The sequence below is a fragment of the Aulonocara stuartgranti genome (assembly GCF_965226115.1).
Source record: "Aulonocara stuartgranti genome assembly, chromosome: 7".
Classification (NCBI taxonomy): domain Eukaryota; kingdom Metazoa; phylum Chordata; class Actinopteri; order Cichliformes; family Cichlidae; genus Aulonocara; species Aulonocara stuartgranti.
The window spans coordinates 46279104-46295815 of record NC_138945.1 but is presented as its reverse complement, the minus strand read 5'-3'; the positions used below and the strand labels follow the sequence as shown (position 1 = coordinate 46295815).

Here is a 16712-nt window from a genome sequence, read left to right as displayed (position 1 = left end):
CTGCATCTGAGTAAAGCAGGCTCGCTCTTGCTGCAAATTTAAAGAAACTTCAAATGTCAATTATTAGTTTTAGTGAAAATGTATGTTGTAAGAGTATGATCTTTTTTTAATGTCGTTCGTCACACTGAAGCAAAACTAGTTCTTGATTTAGAGTCATGTAAATGCTGTTTAGTTATCCGCTGGGCTTTCAAAGCAACGATTCAAGCCCCGACACACTGCAGACATATATTCAGTATGTTGTGATCCATTGAGCTTACTGGTGTGTCTTAGAAGTCAGTGCACAACAAAGTAAGCATTCATTTGTTTAATCTAACTTATTTTTAAATACAGCATTTACAATACAACATTTGAAATGATATGTATAAAAAAATATATGTCATCTTACAATACAGTACCAATTAGAGAACGATGGAAAGTAAAACAGACACAGAAACAACATCTTAACACACCCGCTCCACTTAACAATATACAGCATGTCAACTCTAAACTTGGTGAATGGTAGGCTTCTACGTACAGACTCAGAACAATTTCATTAGCAGAAGCTGAACAATAATTCATAGATCCTTACATACAAAAGGAGTTGTTTTATCCACTGAAAATGCTTTTGTTCATGCACTTTGTACATGCTCCACTGGAAGACAGCTCACGTTTCATATAACTCCCACACATCACGTTCACACAGTCATCATTTGCTCAGAGCTTTGGGGACTAGACCTTCAAAGCCAATATAACTGAACAACTTAGATAGTTAGTTTCCTGCAGGTGAATCATAAAGTTCTGCTTTTTCCCTCACAGGTCCGGTGAGGTTTGATGCAGTTACTCTTTGATTTTAGACAATTGTAACCTTAAGAAAATTAAAGGGCCCTTTAAGTATTAAGACAAATGTATAATGGATCCTTTTCACGCGGTTCACCCAAGGCCATAGTATGAACTGAGGTTTCCAAACATATTGCCAATAGCAAAGAATGCTCTGCACAGCAGTTTGCTGATATTCTTTTGATGAATTTATTCAGGCTTTGTTGATCCTCAAGATGTAAATCTGTCCATAATTCTGCAGTGTGCGGCTACTTTTATCTGACATCTTATTTCATATAAAGACCAGACAGCAATTTCTCCTCCACAAATATCACCTTCACAACATGGTTGCACTGCTTGGAGATGAGGCTTATTAAAGCTATCCATTACCACTTGTGCAACAGCTAACTGCCCTGTGGTAACATCATGTGTTTATAGCTCATAGGCAGGTAATAAGCAGGTAACACTGGGTTGAATTGGCACCGCAATGTGTGTCACGAAGAATGCCACACACACACGCACAGCACAATGTAAATTGTGCTTCCAAGCATCATCCATTCAAACAACATCCCCTCCAAGGAGCTGATCCATGCAGGTCCTGGAATCATTTACTAAAATGAATAGTGGTTTTCCCAGGGAAATGTTGAGGAAAAACAATAAGCTGTATTGTAAGGTGGTGGGCATTCTAATTTCATTTCAGATAGTACATGGGGGATTTGCTCAGGGAGAATTTCAAGATTGCAGTACAAGCCAATCTGTGAAAGGTCTCGATCTGTAACACTGAACAAGACCTTGAGGGAAAACACGAAACAGGTGGCTATCACACAAGCGGAACAAAGCTGTACAAAACTGTTCCAGCATGCTTAATGATGACCTGCGTGCGCTGCATGTTCCTAAAGAACATCGGTACAATGTAAACATTTCTTGCCACCACTTCAATTTAGAAACTAATGTGACATATAGCAGATTCTGATCACACAACAAGGTTACTTTTAAAGCATGGTACTGAACTGCTTTGGGTATCATGGCAATGATAAGTTAACATGCCATGTGTCTGCTTAATTCTCAGAAGGTTAGCTGTTTAACAATATTGAGCAATGAGCCCAAAAGCATCTTCAGGGGAAACTCAAGCAAGTTCCCCCAAAAGAAACTGTATGAACAGAGATCAAAGATCACGGAGAAGCAACCATGTAAGAGCAGAAACAGTGAAGGAGTGAGAGCCCAGCACTGGGGAAAGAACGAATTGAGATCTTATAGCTCCAGGGAAGATGTGGTTTTGCTGGTGTAGAGAGTGAGGCAAACACAGACCAATTTACTAGGAGGAAAACTGTGTTGTTAAAAAAGAAAGGAAAAAAAAAGAAAGAGTCGTATGAGCAGACCTGGCCCATTTCTCACTGTGCAATATAATCTCAGCTCTTGGAGAAGATGGGCGAACACAAACAGTGCTCTCCCGTCAGCAGCGCTGACAGGATATACAGTGTTTGAAAAAGAGCTCAACTCAGTCACACATCTGCCTTACCCGTAACTAAGAAGACGATTAAACAGGAAAGAATATTTAAAGCAGAGAAATCTGGTGTTACTTGATGAATATTCAAGGCAACAATGACCTCTGACACTTCCTGATGAGATTTCGAGCTGGAAAATGATTAAGGGTCAAGAGGGGACATCCTCAGAGAGAAATCCAAGGGCTACACTTTTGCCAGTTCATTGTCCGTCATGATAAAAACAAAAACAAAACAAAGAAACAAACAACAAAAAAAACCCTACAGGATTTTCAATAAGGTGGTTGTTTAAAGAATACCATGTTACACTTAATAATAAGTCCTTCAATTATAAATTAGTACTTCATAATACTCCGAAACAAAAAACTGCAGCAAATCAGTAGTACAGTGTCCTACAAATAAAATTTGTGTTCATCATTTACATGAAGTGCCTTCCTGAAAAGCTTTCAAAAACATTCCTAAATAATATATAGTTATTTGAATTACTAATGGGTGAGTGGGTGTGATGACTGAGCGTAGTATCAGCTCAACAGTTTCTAAAATTTGACAGTTATTAAATATGAATGATACTGTACACCAAATGGACGCATAATCATGCATTTATGACCTTGACGGTGTTCAATGGGGTGCTCGTCTTTCACAGTTATCATTTTGAGCATATTAAATGTGTGAATGTATGAAGAAAAACTCTTAATGACTACACTTTCAACTGAATTTCCCCACAACTTTGTTATTGTCAACAAATCCCATGAAAAAAAAAAGCCAACACAAAAACTCTGCTCGATCTCTCAAAACTTTCCAAAAACTCCAGTGCTGTTACTGCTGGGCGCTGTAAGCAAAGGATACATTATTTTGTATTTAGTGCTTTGGCAACCATGTAAGAGCAGAAACAGGGTAAAATGATATTTTGGATAACTGAGCTTAACGACACTGAGAAACAACATGCTGTATATCACACTGGAGATAGAGAGTACAAAATAGTATGTTTTAGTCTTTTCATGGAATTTTGTTACAGAAACAAAATACTGAAATTGTAAACCATATTTTCCTTTGGGCAGGAGAATAGTCAAAACAAAGCTAAACAAAAACCCAACAATCAGAACATTGTGACATGATATTACTTAAAGCTGCTAAACAATAACAGTGAATTATCACCCAGCCGTGTATTAAGGATCGCTATCAAAAGCTGAAATGGATAAACTCCTGTAACACTTCAACATGTGTTAATGAACACTTTGAGGTCAGCTGAACAGTCCTTGAGAATGACTGTGAAGATGCTCCACTAAGAGTACAACTTGCAGGTAAAAAACTATAGATTGATTTGGCAATCAAAACGAGTATCAATAAATACATATAAAATGAATAAATAAATCTGGAAATACATACATTACTAAATAATAATAAAAACCTTTGCCTTTATGACATATTAAAAGTCTCTGTATAGTCATCATTGGCTGGGGGGTTGCGTAGTCCATAAACTTATACTTCTGATAATGAGCCATTCTTTCTGGCTGCCTGTGACCACAATGCGTACACACTCAATGTCAAAGGCTATTTTGTGGTCTACGTCATGGACCTCAATGTTGCCATTTTTAAACTCTCCTAATGTGATATAAGAGGAACACTGTTTGCCTTTTTTAGTCCCAACTAATTTCTCTCCTACTTCCAGAGCTCCGTGATGAAGAATGTCATTCTGCCGGTCATCAGACCCAGTAACAATCTTAATTTTACTGATTTTGGTAGATTTGTTAAAGACTACAATAAAGAAATCTCCAGTGGAGGGAGGTTTTCCCCAAAAGTATTCGTCCACTGTGCTGTAAGCCTTGGTGGCGTCATAGTTTTCAAAGACATTGATGTTTGTGTAAAGGCTGGCGGGGGGGTTGTCAGGAATGTCTATGGAGTCTTCCTCAAAGTCATCATCCTTCAGCTTGTTCTCGGCACCTTTATAAGAGGAGTAGTAGCCCATGTGCTGGAACAGCGAAGGCTTGAAGCGGATCACGTCCTTCTGTGCAAGCAGGCCTCTGAAGTGGATGAGGAGCCAGTCGCAGGGCATTTCCTGGTAGAACATGAGCAGGAAATGAGCCAAGCGCGGCAGGTCTCTGGAGTGATACAGCTTCCCGATGTAGCCCAGCTTGGAGAATTCCAACATCACCCAGTAGGAACCTTCTCTGGAGGTGATCACCTTCTTCAGTGCCGTCAGGAAGTTCCTGGAGCAGCGCACATCGTCCTCTAACATCATGTAGAAGTCGGAGAGGTTTGTGCAGAAGTTGAGCAGGAAAGCGTAGTCCACGTTCTGCTTGGAGCGGAAACGGACCCTGTCCTCTGGGTCGTTGTAGTTCCTTTTCAATCCGTCCAGAGACGGATAGTACTCCTCTGGAGCTTGGATTACTAAGAGACGTCCAGCTATGATGTGGTGTGCAAACTTCCTGGTGATTTCCTGCACCAGGTTCTCACACCAGACCAGGTCAAAGTCCGCCAGATGGACGACAACCACAATCTCTTTCAGTTCCTCGTAACTGGACTGATCAAATATGGATTTGATCGTTTCCAGGAGGTAGTTTCCTCTTTTTCTTTTGACAGATGAGAGCCCGATGGTGAGATACTCTGTGAATAAAAAATATGAATGTCAACTTTGATCACTATTTCCAAAAACATCTTTAAAGGACAGGTTTCAGATGAACTGCATAAGTTTCAACGCTGTCTGAGAAAATATACTCCTAAAATTGTAAACGTGAAATTAGAGTTTAAGTAAATTTATTTCAAGGTCTGCTTATTAGTTGCTTCCTGAGCCTTCAAATGGTCATCAGCTGATCTTTATTTACAATCAGCCCTTATCACATGACCAAAGTTCCAGCGTAGTTGAAAGTCACTTTGAATTCAAACTATGTCAAAGTCCACCAGTATTATTTGAGAAAATAAACGTAATACAAATTTTTAAATGCATTTGTATTTTTCTAAAGCATTTTCTAAATATTTTTGCTGAATAAACAATTGTGCTCAGTGCTCACTTATTTAACAGCACACAGTTATTGTCTATGAGGGAAAATAGACATAAAAGCTTTGTGAATAAAGCACAAAGCACTAAAGAAGAATTTAATGTTGAGGTAAAGAAGCCCCTGTGGAGCAGTTTCTGTTTATTGCTATGCATTAAATCCCAATGTCACAGATTTTAAATTTAATTTTGCATCCTCTTCTTGCAAATACAATTCACTGTAATTTGCCCCGGCCCATGAAAGACTCAATGTAAATTTCTATTAAAAAGAAACAGTAAACTTACTCTTGCGGTTCAGTGGGGTACCAGCGAGATAGCGATATGTGACGTTGATGGATCCAGAGAAATTACTCAGGTCTCTGAAGGTGTGGACGTATCGTTCTGAGCTTGAAGGGTGGACTGATGTTTCCCTAAGCTGCCTTTTATCCCCTTCCTGGAGCAAAACATTAAAAAAAAAACACATTATCAACTGATGCACACAAAAAAATCTGGAAAAAAAATCTAATTATGCAAATTATTAAAGTTCCCAATTATCAAATAAATAAAGTATTTCACATCTCAGCATCAAATAAGGTGGACATCAGATGTTTCTTTTGACAAGTAAATGAAAAGTAAAAAATTTGTGTCTTGGCATATTATACATATTTAAACATTTCCGCAAAAAACATGGAAAGCCTGTAAAGTTTAAGACTGAAACCATTCCCATCATTATTGAAGCTCTATGACATGCATTAACATCTATTGATTTTCAGAGTATTCGGTTTAAATTCAGTTCAAGTCAATTTTATGTACAATCGCAACAGCGCCAAATCACAACAAGAGTTGCTTCAAGGTGTTTTTAAAGTGTATAGCTTAGTAGCTAGCAGTACTTTTATCCTGTAATTGAGCTTCTTTATGTGCAAAAATTAAAAGAACAATTTTCCTATTTTCCTGATCAGAAGAAGAAGAACTAGATTCATTTTGTGAAGAGCCAGGTTGATGGATAGCTGAGAAAACTAGCTATGTATAGCATGTGTATTAGGGTTTGTGTATATTAGGATACTGCTGATCATTTCAGTACTGGGTAAAACTTTACAAGGCTTCTAAACATACAGAACCACTGAAACAGCCTTAAACTGATGAAAAACATTGCAGTTGACATAGAAGCCCCTCACACACCCCAAATCTGTGTTTGACCAGGACCATTTGACTATTTTGTGCAGTTCATCCTCAGCAGACATACCCCTGTGTTGTGAAACTTCATATTATATACATTTTTTCAAGTATTCAAATTTAGCTAAGTAGCTTAAAACACTATTTTCTCAAGTGTTGCCTTGGAAAACACATTTCTTTCTTTATATTGATATCAAATCTATTGACATGACACAACTAAACCTCCATTTCAGAAGGTTTGTTTAAACCCCTGCAGGCAGTGAGGAGAAAAAGCCGCCAAACCACCTTAATATTTTAAAGAACAAACACTGATAATATACTGAGATCAACAAGAGTTGCTGGCATCATGAATAAATGATAAATCATAAAGATGATCTCAATGTGTCCACCTCATTAACATTTAAATATGTCTCTCTTACAAAAGAGCAACTGCACATCAAACAGGAAGCACGTCTGGAAATGTGGTCAAGTGTGCATCAAGAAGACATCCAGAAGAAATACAAACATAAAGTGTCTAATGCTCTGTAAAAACACTTCTGCAAATGCGCATACGTAGAACAATTGACTAACCAGCACGTAGCCATCTTCAATGTAAAGGTTCAGGAAGAGGAGGAAGGTGATGAGGAAGCCGAGGAAGGGAATAGTGGAGCGTTTCCTCAGACATCTCATCTTGTCCAGGGATTTCCACATCAGCCTCATGCTCTACACAGTATTGCTGAGATCTGCACGAAATAAACATGAGCAAAAACACATCACACAAGACAGAAGTGTATGCTTTGAATTTCATCAGCCACGATTCTGCAGATAATTTGCCTTTAGCAGACTGTTGTGAGATTTTAGCAACATAAGACCATCTTTCATGTATTATTATCCCCCACAAGTGTAATGGGTAATGTTTTTTTTATTGTACACAAATACATTAATATACACTGAGCAGTAAATTTGTTCAGTTCCCGTTCCCCTTTAATCTATTTTTAGGTCTTCAGTGATGAAGGCTCATGCCATTTCTGACAGCACACATTTCAGTGCTTTCTTGGTCAAAGAAAACAATGCTTCTGCCTGCTCTCATCAGCTAGCAAACTCCTTCATAGTGGAATAATGTTTGTAGATTACAGGCCATCATCACTCAAGAGGAGAGGAAAATTCAATTTTCAATCATGTCTCTTTATTTCCGATTTCTGGTCGATAAAAGAAAGAAATTAAAAGACACAGAGGGCAAAAGAAGAGAGAGCAAAATGGGTGAAAGGTTTTTCATAGCTAGTCAGTACATAGGTATTTTCTAAAGCTGCAAAAAAATAAGTACTTTCAATAATCTATTAACTACAATGACGTGTTTTTGCTTCCCATCGTAGGTAAAGTCAGTGCAAAATTCAAAAGTACTGAATCTGTAAAAAAGGCAAAAAGTCAAAACATTTTAGAACTGTCACTGCATTTTCTGTTCTGCGTTACTGGTACTACTACTGGTTTTTATCCAAAGGACATTATTGTTGGTTTTGTTCAATTAACCAATCAGATTTAAGGCAGCTTTGGTTGCATGCAGTAAATGGATTGGTTCGTCTATAGCACTCAAAGCACTTTATACAACCTTCCCAAATTCACCTAAAGCTATTTTTTCTACACCTAAGTGCTTTCTATCTAACAATCACACATCAGAGAGCAACTTGGAGTTCAAATTGCGTGCAGAGTGGAGCAGCCAGGGATCAAACCACCAACCTTCCAATTAGTGGATGACCTGCTCTGTCTCCTGAGCTACAGCCACCCTTAAAGCAGCACATGCGTATAGCATCATACATTCCTAAACATTAACTAGTGAACTTAAAAAACAAATCTGGATTGGATACACTGGCCCAAAAGCCCCCAAAATCTGCTGAGTTAACAGATTAGCCAATGGGTTCCCAGAGTGACGCGTCAGGAACTGAATAATTTTTAATGGTGATGCACAAAACAGTTTCTTCATCCTTTAAAAGCTATAGATACATCTATCTATCAGTCTGTCTTGTTACAATTACTTATTATAACTGCTAGTTATCTACGAAATCTCAGGCTTCGGGTCAAAAACTTATAATTTTATATAAAGACATTTTAGGTTTTATTTTAGTACTATGATGAACTAGGAAATGGTGACCTTGGTTGCCAAGCAAGCACTCACATTCACAATCTTTATTGAATCCTGTAAGCCATTCTCAATGTCTGCTTTTAACTACTATTTTAACTACTATTACTAACAGTGCAAGGACAACAGTGGGATTATGAAGGAAGAGGAGAAGCACAATATAGCACCATTTATAGACCTGTGCAATCAAATGTAATATATATCTAAATATGACTTTTAAGAAGCTTAAGTTATACTTATGTGTTGTTTGTTCCGCACACAGTTTCTCCGTTCAACAAATCAGTTTTGTTGTATGAATTGTGGCATTTCTCTATTGCCGACGTTAATAGTACAAGAAATACAGAACACAGTTTGTGTAATGTTGGTACATGGACAATTCAACAAATAAAAGCTACATCAAACACAGCTTTCAGCTAGAACAGAGCCATACACACTAGCTTCAGTCACAACGGGAACAGAAAGCTCTCAAAGCACATGTACAAGTGAAACCTACTGAGGGAGAAAAAGCCTATAAACAGCGGCAGCAGAAGTAACAGTCCACAGACATGATGCAAGTGGTGTCTGTCCTTTTGTTTGCCAGCAATTAGGCATCAGCATTCCCTTTTGTTCCCTTGTTGCAAAGCCCATGAGATGTCTAATAGAATACAAACTACCTCTAAGCTCAGTTCAATGACCACGTACAAATCAATCACCCACACCAAGAGTCAGCTTCACTGGGGTTTTGACTAGTCAATACCTCTTTTTGCACACTTGAAAACTAAATTTAACATATCTGTCCGGCCTGTTCTCTGCAATTTTCACCTCACTGTGGTTCAGCCATAACTGTGTGTGTATATATACACACACACACACACACACACACACACACACACACACACACACACATATATATATATATATATGTGTGTGTGTGTGTGTGTGTGTGTGTGTGTATATGTGTGTATATATATATATATATAAACAAAAAACACCCAGCACGCCCCTGCGGGCGGTTTATCCTTCAAGCTCGGGTCCTCTACCAGAGGCCTGGGAGCTTGAGGGTCCTGCGCAGTATCTTAGCTGTTCCCAGGACTGCGCTCTTCTGGACAGAGATCTCCGATGTTGTTCCCGGGATCTGCTGGAGCCACTCGCCTAGCTTGGGAGTCACGGGGACCACCGTTACCTTCACCCTCCACATCCTCTTGAGCTCTTCTCTGAGCCCTTGGTATTTCTCCAGCTTCTCGTGTTCCTTCTTCCTGATATTGCTGTCATTCGGAACCGCTACATCGATCACTACGGCCGTCTTCTTCTGTTTGTCTACCACCACTATGTCCGGTTGGTTAGCCACCACCATTTTGTCCGTCTGTATCTGGAAGTCCCACAGGATCTTAGCTCGGTCATTCTCCACCACCCTTGGGGGCATCTCCCATTTTGACCTCGGGACTTCCAGGTTATACTCGGCACAGATGTTCCTGTACACTATGCCGGCCACTTGGTTATGGCGTTCCATGTATGCCTTGCCTGCTAGCATCTTGCACCCTATATATATATATATATATATATATATATATATATATATATATATATATATATATATATATATATATATATATATATATATATATATATATGTAAAACTTTCCAAACCTTATCTGTCAGTGCCAACCTGCTTATTCTACTATTTGGACCGGATGATTGAGGTTTTACTAACTTAAATAACGGGGACCTCAGAAGCATGTGGAAGAACCATACACAGTCAAAACAGCCTGGCACCTCCTCCTCATGTTGCTCACCAGCTCGGTCACACATTGCTGTAGGATGGCATCCCATTTTTCAACCAGCATTTATCGCAAGTCAGCCAATGTGGTTGTTCTGGTCACAGAATAGGTTGGCTGGCATTGACAGAGAAGATTTGGCAAGGTTTTAATGGGCGCAACCCACATACTCAAGTCTGCTGCTCAACCCACAAATACATTCTCCTCACAAATGTGGGATAGTATAGGAAATAGTATAGGAATAGAATAGTATAGGAAAATGGTATAAGATGCCAAAAAAGCATTGTTATAACAAAGAAATAACTCATCAAACACAAATGTCCTTATTTTTTATATATAAAACACTGATGTGGATGAACACATCTGCATTTGTTGTGAACTGCTTGGTTATGACGTCATTACAGATTAACAAACTGTGCTGTTTGAGCTGCAGCAGCACAACATCCTTCTAGTAAGACCACATCTTGAGATATTATTGAATGAACTGTAATCAGTTCAGTCTGAGTTGTAGGGGGCGATATCTTTTATCACATAAGAAACATTTTGCTAGATATTTCTCTAATATATGCCGTCTGAACACCTGAGTTAATATTTTATCTGCAAAAAGAGGAATTGCAATCTTCATGAACGCTTCATGAGCTACTGCAGTACAGATAATATCTGAAAGGAATATGCTAGCTGTCTGAAATGCATCTTGTATAACCGTGCAGAACTATGGTTGATGCAAAACAGCTTGTATATTGTGTGAGGAAGCTGAGTGGAGCACGATGATGAGAAGAATCATTAGGCCGACTCTGGAGAAATCTCAGCTGATGGCTACAAGTACAAGAGTCCTCCTGACGGCACAGCTCAGGTAACTCTCTTTGCTTCTTAGAACCTCCTTAGTGAGATATCAGCAGCAGATCTTTCGATATCTGCACAAACATAAGCTGTGTTGGGACGTTTTGCATACAATTAAATCAAATTAAATTCTTTGGACAATCCCGTGTGAACGCTACAATTAGACAACTTTCTATTCCAATGTTGGGGAGGAGTTTATGCCTCTGGATGGAGACTTGAGTGTCTGTCATCAAGTTACAAGACAAAGAAAGGCGCCTCTTATTTCAATAATTCAGTATGGTCTCAGAGCAGGAAGAGGATGAGATCCTCCTCCTGCCACAGGCACAGCTGGGAAACATGCTCACTTCTGCTACCCTAGATTTCACTTCTTTATTTTATTTTATTTTATTTTACACAGCAGAACATCTAAAACAGTGTCACCTCCTTACTCTGAGAATTCGCTAGAACATAGACCAGGTATACGCTGGCATGCTGTATGAATTCACCGATAGCTTCCAATAACAAGTGGGTGGGATGTGCGGCTTGTTGTGTTTATTCTTGTGGCATGAATCCAGAGTGGAGCTGCAGCAGTGAAATGCACTAAGTGTATTTTAATGGGTGTGTCATCCTGGCAGTCACACAGCCCCTCGGATGTCCTCAGCACCATTTTGGGACACAGTATACTTCCAGCAAGCTGGGGCTGTTAAATATCCATTATGCGCTGTGTGTGAACTGGACCAAATAAACCACAATACCGCCCCTCTGCTTGCTTTTGCCTAGCAGTGCGTTGTGCACTGAAGTCGCATCAACTGCCTGTCCCAAACGCCTTTTGAAAACCGTGCTCTCAATAAGAAGTTAAATCCTGTTACACAGGCATAAAGGGCTCGGTGGCAACAAAACTGTCACAAAAGCCAAGCACTCTGGCCGTAAAGACCTCCCAAATTTGATTTAGGCATTAGGCCACTAAATGCTCAGCGTGATCAAAACTTCTCAAGCCTTGTAATTTTTGTTCAGCATACTTTGCTTTGTATTCTATAACAAGCAGTCTGCAAAAATCCTTTAAGATCGATGCTTCGGTTGCTCCTGGATGAGATAAGATAGAAAATATGCCCCTTCAAAAATCCTCCAAGGAAACTATCACCTGGTTGTATCACACCAGAGCCTTAGGGGTTGGAAATGGCTCTCAGCTGGAAATCTTTCGCCCATCAATCTTTGACGTCACAGCGAGCTTATGAAGCTTATGTTGTTGTGCAGAAAGATGATCACCAGAGGAAGAAAAAATGGTAAACAAAGGGGCTTGGAAAATTATGAGAAGACCTCTAATGTGAACCGGTCACAAAATGAAGATGAAAAATTTATGTTCAACAATCGAGAGCATATAGTGAATCTTGACTGAATGGGAGCATCGATACACTGAAGTTAATGGAGAGTAATATTAAAGGCTTATAGGCTGGAACTGGTTTATTTATTCAATGAGGATAATAATATTAACTCATTCACTGCCATTGATGTCTATAGCCGTCAATTGCAGTGAATGAGTCAATGGGTTTAACTCATTCACTGCCAATGGCTGGCAGTGAATGAGTTAATATTAGTAATAATAATAATAATAATAATAATAATCCACAGTCTAAGTAAAAGTTGTAAAATTTACCACAATAAAGAGACAAAAAAAAAACACATAACAAATAACAGATTCATTATGCAACACTTCTATTAGTTGAAACAATATCATGAAGGGCGAGAATTTTAAAGCGAGCTTTTACATGTTTCGTAAGCGATATCCCTTTTTTCATGTATCTAGACTTAAACTACCTTGACAAGCAATCTCTGCATTCATCCTCAACGTCCTCCACGTTTCTGTGGCAGTGCATACGACATGACTTATTCAGAAATTGTCCCCCATCCTCCACATCCTCTAATGGTGAAATCTGACAGAGGCCAACTGCAAATGGAAACCAAGCAGCTGCCCCGCGCGAAGAAGGCAATTGTGTGGTCCAGCCTGATGTGCAGCTCTAATGCCAAGCTTTCGATATGATGGCAAAAAAAAACAGAAAGAAAAAAACTAGAGAAAAAACAACAAAAACAAAAGGCTTTCATGTCTTCCTCCATTTGCAGTGGCTTGATTGGTGCAGAGTGGCAGCAGTCCTGCATGCCAACGATACCACTTTCTTTTTGTCAAGTGCTGTGAAAGGAAAACGAAGAGCTCGGCCGGAGTAAATGAAACAAGGTATAGGACGGTGCAGAGCGGCAGTGACACAAACATGAGTTGAGCTCCACAGTAATTTCACATCCCATCTTCCGGAGGTTGTTTTATCAAAGTCACTTCCATTGTGGCGATACCACTGCACCTTGGAGGACACGTAGCTTGGTTGAAGCGTAACACCTGCTAACCTGAATTTGAGAATAATTAGAATGGATAGCTTTAAAAAAAACAAAACATAGTTGGTGTATACTATCAGCTTAATGAATTTATTTTTCTGAATGCAGGCAGCGAACTGGGAAAAGGCCGAATAATGAAGAAGAGATTTGAAAATAAAATGTTCTCCTCTGGGAATCTCAGGTACACACAGCAGCAAGCCCCTCCACGTGCTATTCAAAAATTAAAATAACCTCTTAACAAACACATTTCTTGCCAGCTTGAATCAACTTTCAACATTCAATTTAGGCCACGTTTTTAGAAGAGTGAAGAAGCATTTCTGTAATGGGAAAACCTAAATGGGAAACTTATTGTGAATAAGAAAAGGGGAACAGATTAATAAAATGGGCAGCAGAAAGCAATTCTCCCACATTTCATCTTGTTATCTGTTTTACATTATTTCCCCTGGGTATCCTGCACCTTGCAGATATACAGCTCTGCACAAATAATCAATTAAGCCGGGAGATTTGCAGGTATTCAGCAGTTGCTTTGTGTCAGGCCTTCAGCCACTTTCAATGGATTTTCGTTCTCGATAAAAAGCCGAGAGTAACAGAGGCTTTTGTTGATAACAAAATTGTGGCATGCAGTGGAATAATAAATCTGTTTATTATGAAATGAGTCTTTTATTAATCTAACTGGTCAAACAGTTTACCAATTACTGCATTCTCGCAGCATGCCAGAGAAAGGAATCTGTCATCTACAAAGTCCACAGACCCTTGTCAGAGAGCCACGGCTGTTAGGGAAACACAGAAATGATCTTAATTATCGAGATGCAAATGTAATTCCAACAAACCCTGCGTATCACAACAGCCAATCACGTTTGACAACCTGTCATCTCCACAAAGGTATTCTTCCAAAGGGAGAACACTCCTATATTCCCTCTGTAAACTGCCAAGCAGATTTCTGATCATAAAACCGAGTCAGACGGTTCGCTTTGCCAGGCTGCTATGCCAAGGATCCAAACAGATGTAACACCCCAGCACAGAGGCAGCCCTACCCTCCCCCCATTGTCTCCCTGTGCTGGGCCTGTCACTGCTGTCAGCAGGCTGAGCTCACTCACTCTAATGGGGGGGGGGGGGGGGGGTGTTGAGTATTGCGGTGGCAGCAGAGGGGAGAGTGAGTGCTGAATGTGATGCATTCCCCGTGGACATACTGTCCAAGTGTGCCACCCTCCCCCACCACCACCGACTGCCACTGCTACCACCGCCGTGGCCCTCGTGGGAGAAACATGCAGACCAGTGACAATGGCACTTCCAGCTGTTCCCTCATAAAGAGCTGGTGTGCAAGACAAGCCATGACGCTTTAAAAACCCCAAATGGTCTCAGCTCGTCATCCTGTCAGGTGCTCTGACACTAGAATATTTCCAGCCTCCACCAAGAGCCCACCAGCCCTCGCACACCCACCCTCGTGTTCTTGCCTCTGTAAGCTCACACAATGAGAGGCCAGTCCATTGTTCTAGTTCCAGTATATGTTGGAGACGCCAGTAAAGGCTTTCAATTCATCAGCACTGGCACAGGTGGCGCAAGCTACTCGAATACATTCTCATGAAATGTTAAGCATGCGCATCCCATTGATGCTAGCTTCAGAGCAATCAAGCATCAAAACAGTCGGAACAAACAGCTCTGGCACTCGCTCTGCCGCGGTACAACTGTGCAGATTATTCATGGTCCGTAACTGAAATGTGATTGTGCAGAGCCTCATCAGATCGGTCCATATATATTTTGTTTAAATTATTTATTTTACTGGATGGAGAAGAGGCGTCTCATAATTTTATAGCTTTCAATCCACTTGTGCCATCTCTGTGCAGCCAACCCTTAACTTTAGCAGCACTGTGAAAGGGAGACTGCATTTATCACGAAACACAAACTGAGTGCAATCAAGGAGCGTAATGTGCTGATAAGGTGGCAACATACACACGCTTCATGACATAGACGCACTCACACTCTACAGTGATACACAGAGATATATGATGTATGGCTCCTACTGAAGCTACGTTAAACAGCGTATATTTGAAGTATATTCTGGATGTAAGGTTAGAGGGAATTTTGAAAAGCTTTTTATGGTTCCAGAGGCAGTGAACATAAAGAGGACAGTGAAGTGTGAGAAATAATTTGGTCTCTCCTAGGCCCTTCTAACCACTTAGCACTTTGACCTAGATTAGCACTCTGTCAGAGGTGCACTTGGGAGGCATGGCAATGGAGGACTACGATAGTGTCTGCTTATTTCCACAAGAAAACACTCTTGACATATGTTCACTCCCTGAGCACATGCAGACGCTTGCATACTGGTTTTATTTTTGATATCAAGTATTACGTAGTATCTCTATCTGTAACACAAGATGATTAGTATTTGGATACTGTGAATTTCTCTCCAGGGCAAAGATATTCAATTAGTTCTTTGTTATACCGCAATCCACTAATGGACCGTGCGGCATCTCGACTTCAAACTCCACATCTATCCTCTGTGCCTGACGTCATGTGTCATAAACATATGCTGCTGCTCCCCTGAGGCCATTTTCTACATTAAAAACACAGACCCATGTGAATTAGCCGACAGCATCCTGTCATCGTGTCTATTCTTAAAAACAAAAAAAACTGGACTGTGCCAAGGGCAAGACGGAGAATGGAAAACAATAGAGGGAAAACGGCCATTTAAAAAAAAAAGTACCAGGAAGAAACCCCCTCTCCCGTTCCTCCCCTCTCTCTGTCTCCATTTGGGAGACAGCAAAAAGGAGACTTGGCTCTGCCTTAAAAGCACTTAAAAAACCAAGGTCACCTCCTGGTCAAATCTGTGAAATGAGAAAATAGCTGAAGGGGCAATAGGCCAGCAGCAGATAACATGAGAATGCACTATCTTTCCCCTACACATTTAGTGCAGTGGAGGATGAGGCACTGGCAGACTTTTCAAAACAAAAGAGGTTGAAATAAGGACTGGAGACACAATAAGATGGCCCACTTTCACCAAGTATGACAGCGCATACATTGAAGTGCTCTTAGAGAATGAGGCTTTTGGTCAAGCAGATAGTGGAGAGCCAAAGAGCCGAATGTGAGCTCACACAACTGGGTTTTTGCATTTAATCACTCAGGTAAATTTAAAGCCACATCCTTGTCCTTCAATTTAAGTCAGGAGCTGTTGTTACCATTAAGGAAATGAATCCTAGAACTCA

General features: G+C 40.1%; 1 protein-coding gene across 7 annotated transcripts in view; it reads right to left on the bottom strand.

Moving 5' to 3' along the window:
* Positions 1-308: 308 nt before the first annotated feature.
* mgat4c (mgat4 family member C) overlaps positions 309-16712 on the bottom strand; it is a 125760-nt gene continuing 109356 nt past the window's right edge. For all 7 annotated transcript variants that reach the window (XM_082538216.1, XM_082538222.1, XM_082538217.1 and 4 more), the window contains 3 exons: positions 7012-7163; positions 5575-5722; positions 309-4901 (listed from right to left, as the gene is read on the bottom strand). In XM_082538216.1, the coding sequence (XP_082394342.1) occupies positions 3745-4901; positions 5575-5722; positions 7012-7140 (1434 nt within the window). In that variant the 5' untranslated portion in view covers positions 7141-7163 and the 3' untranslated portion in view covers positions 309-3744. The remainder of the gene's footprint in view (positions 4902-5574; positions 5723-7011; positions 7164-16712) is intronic.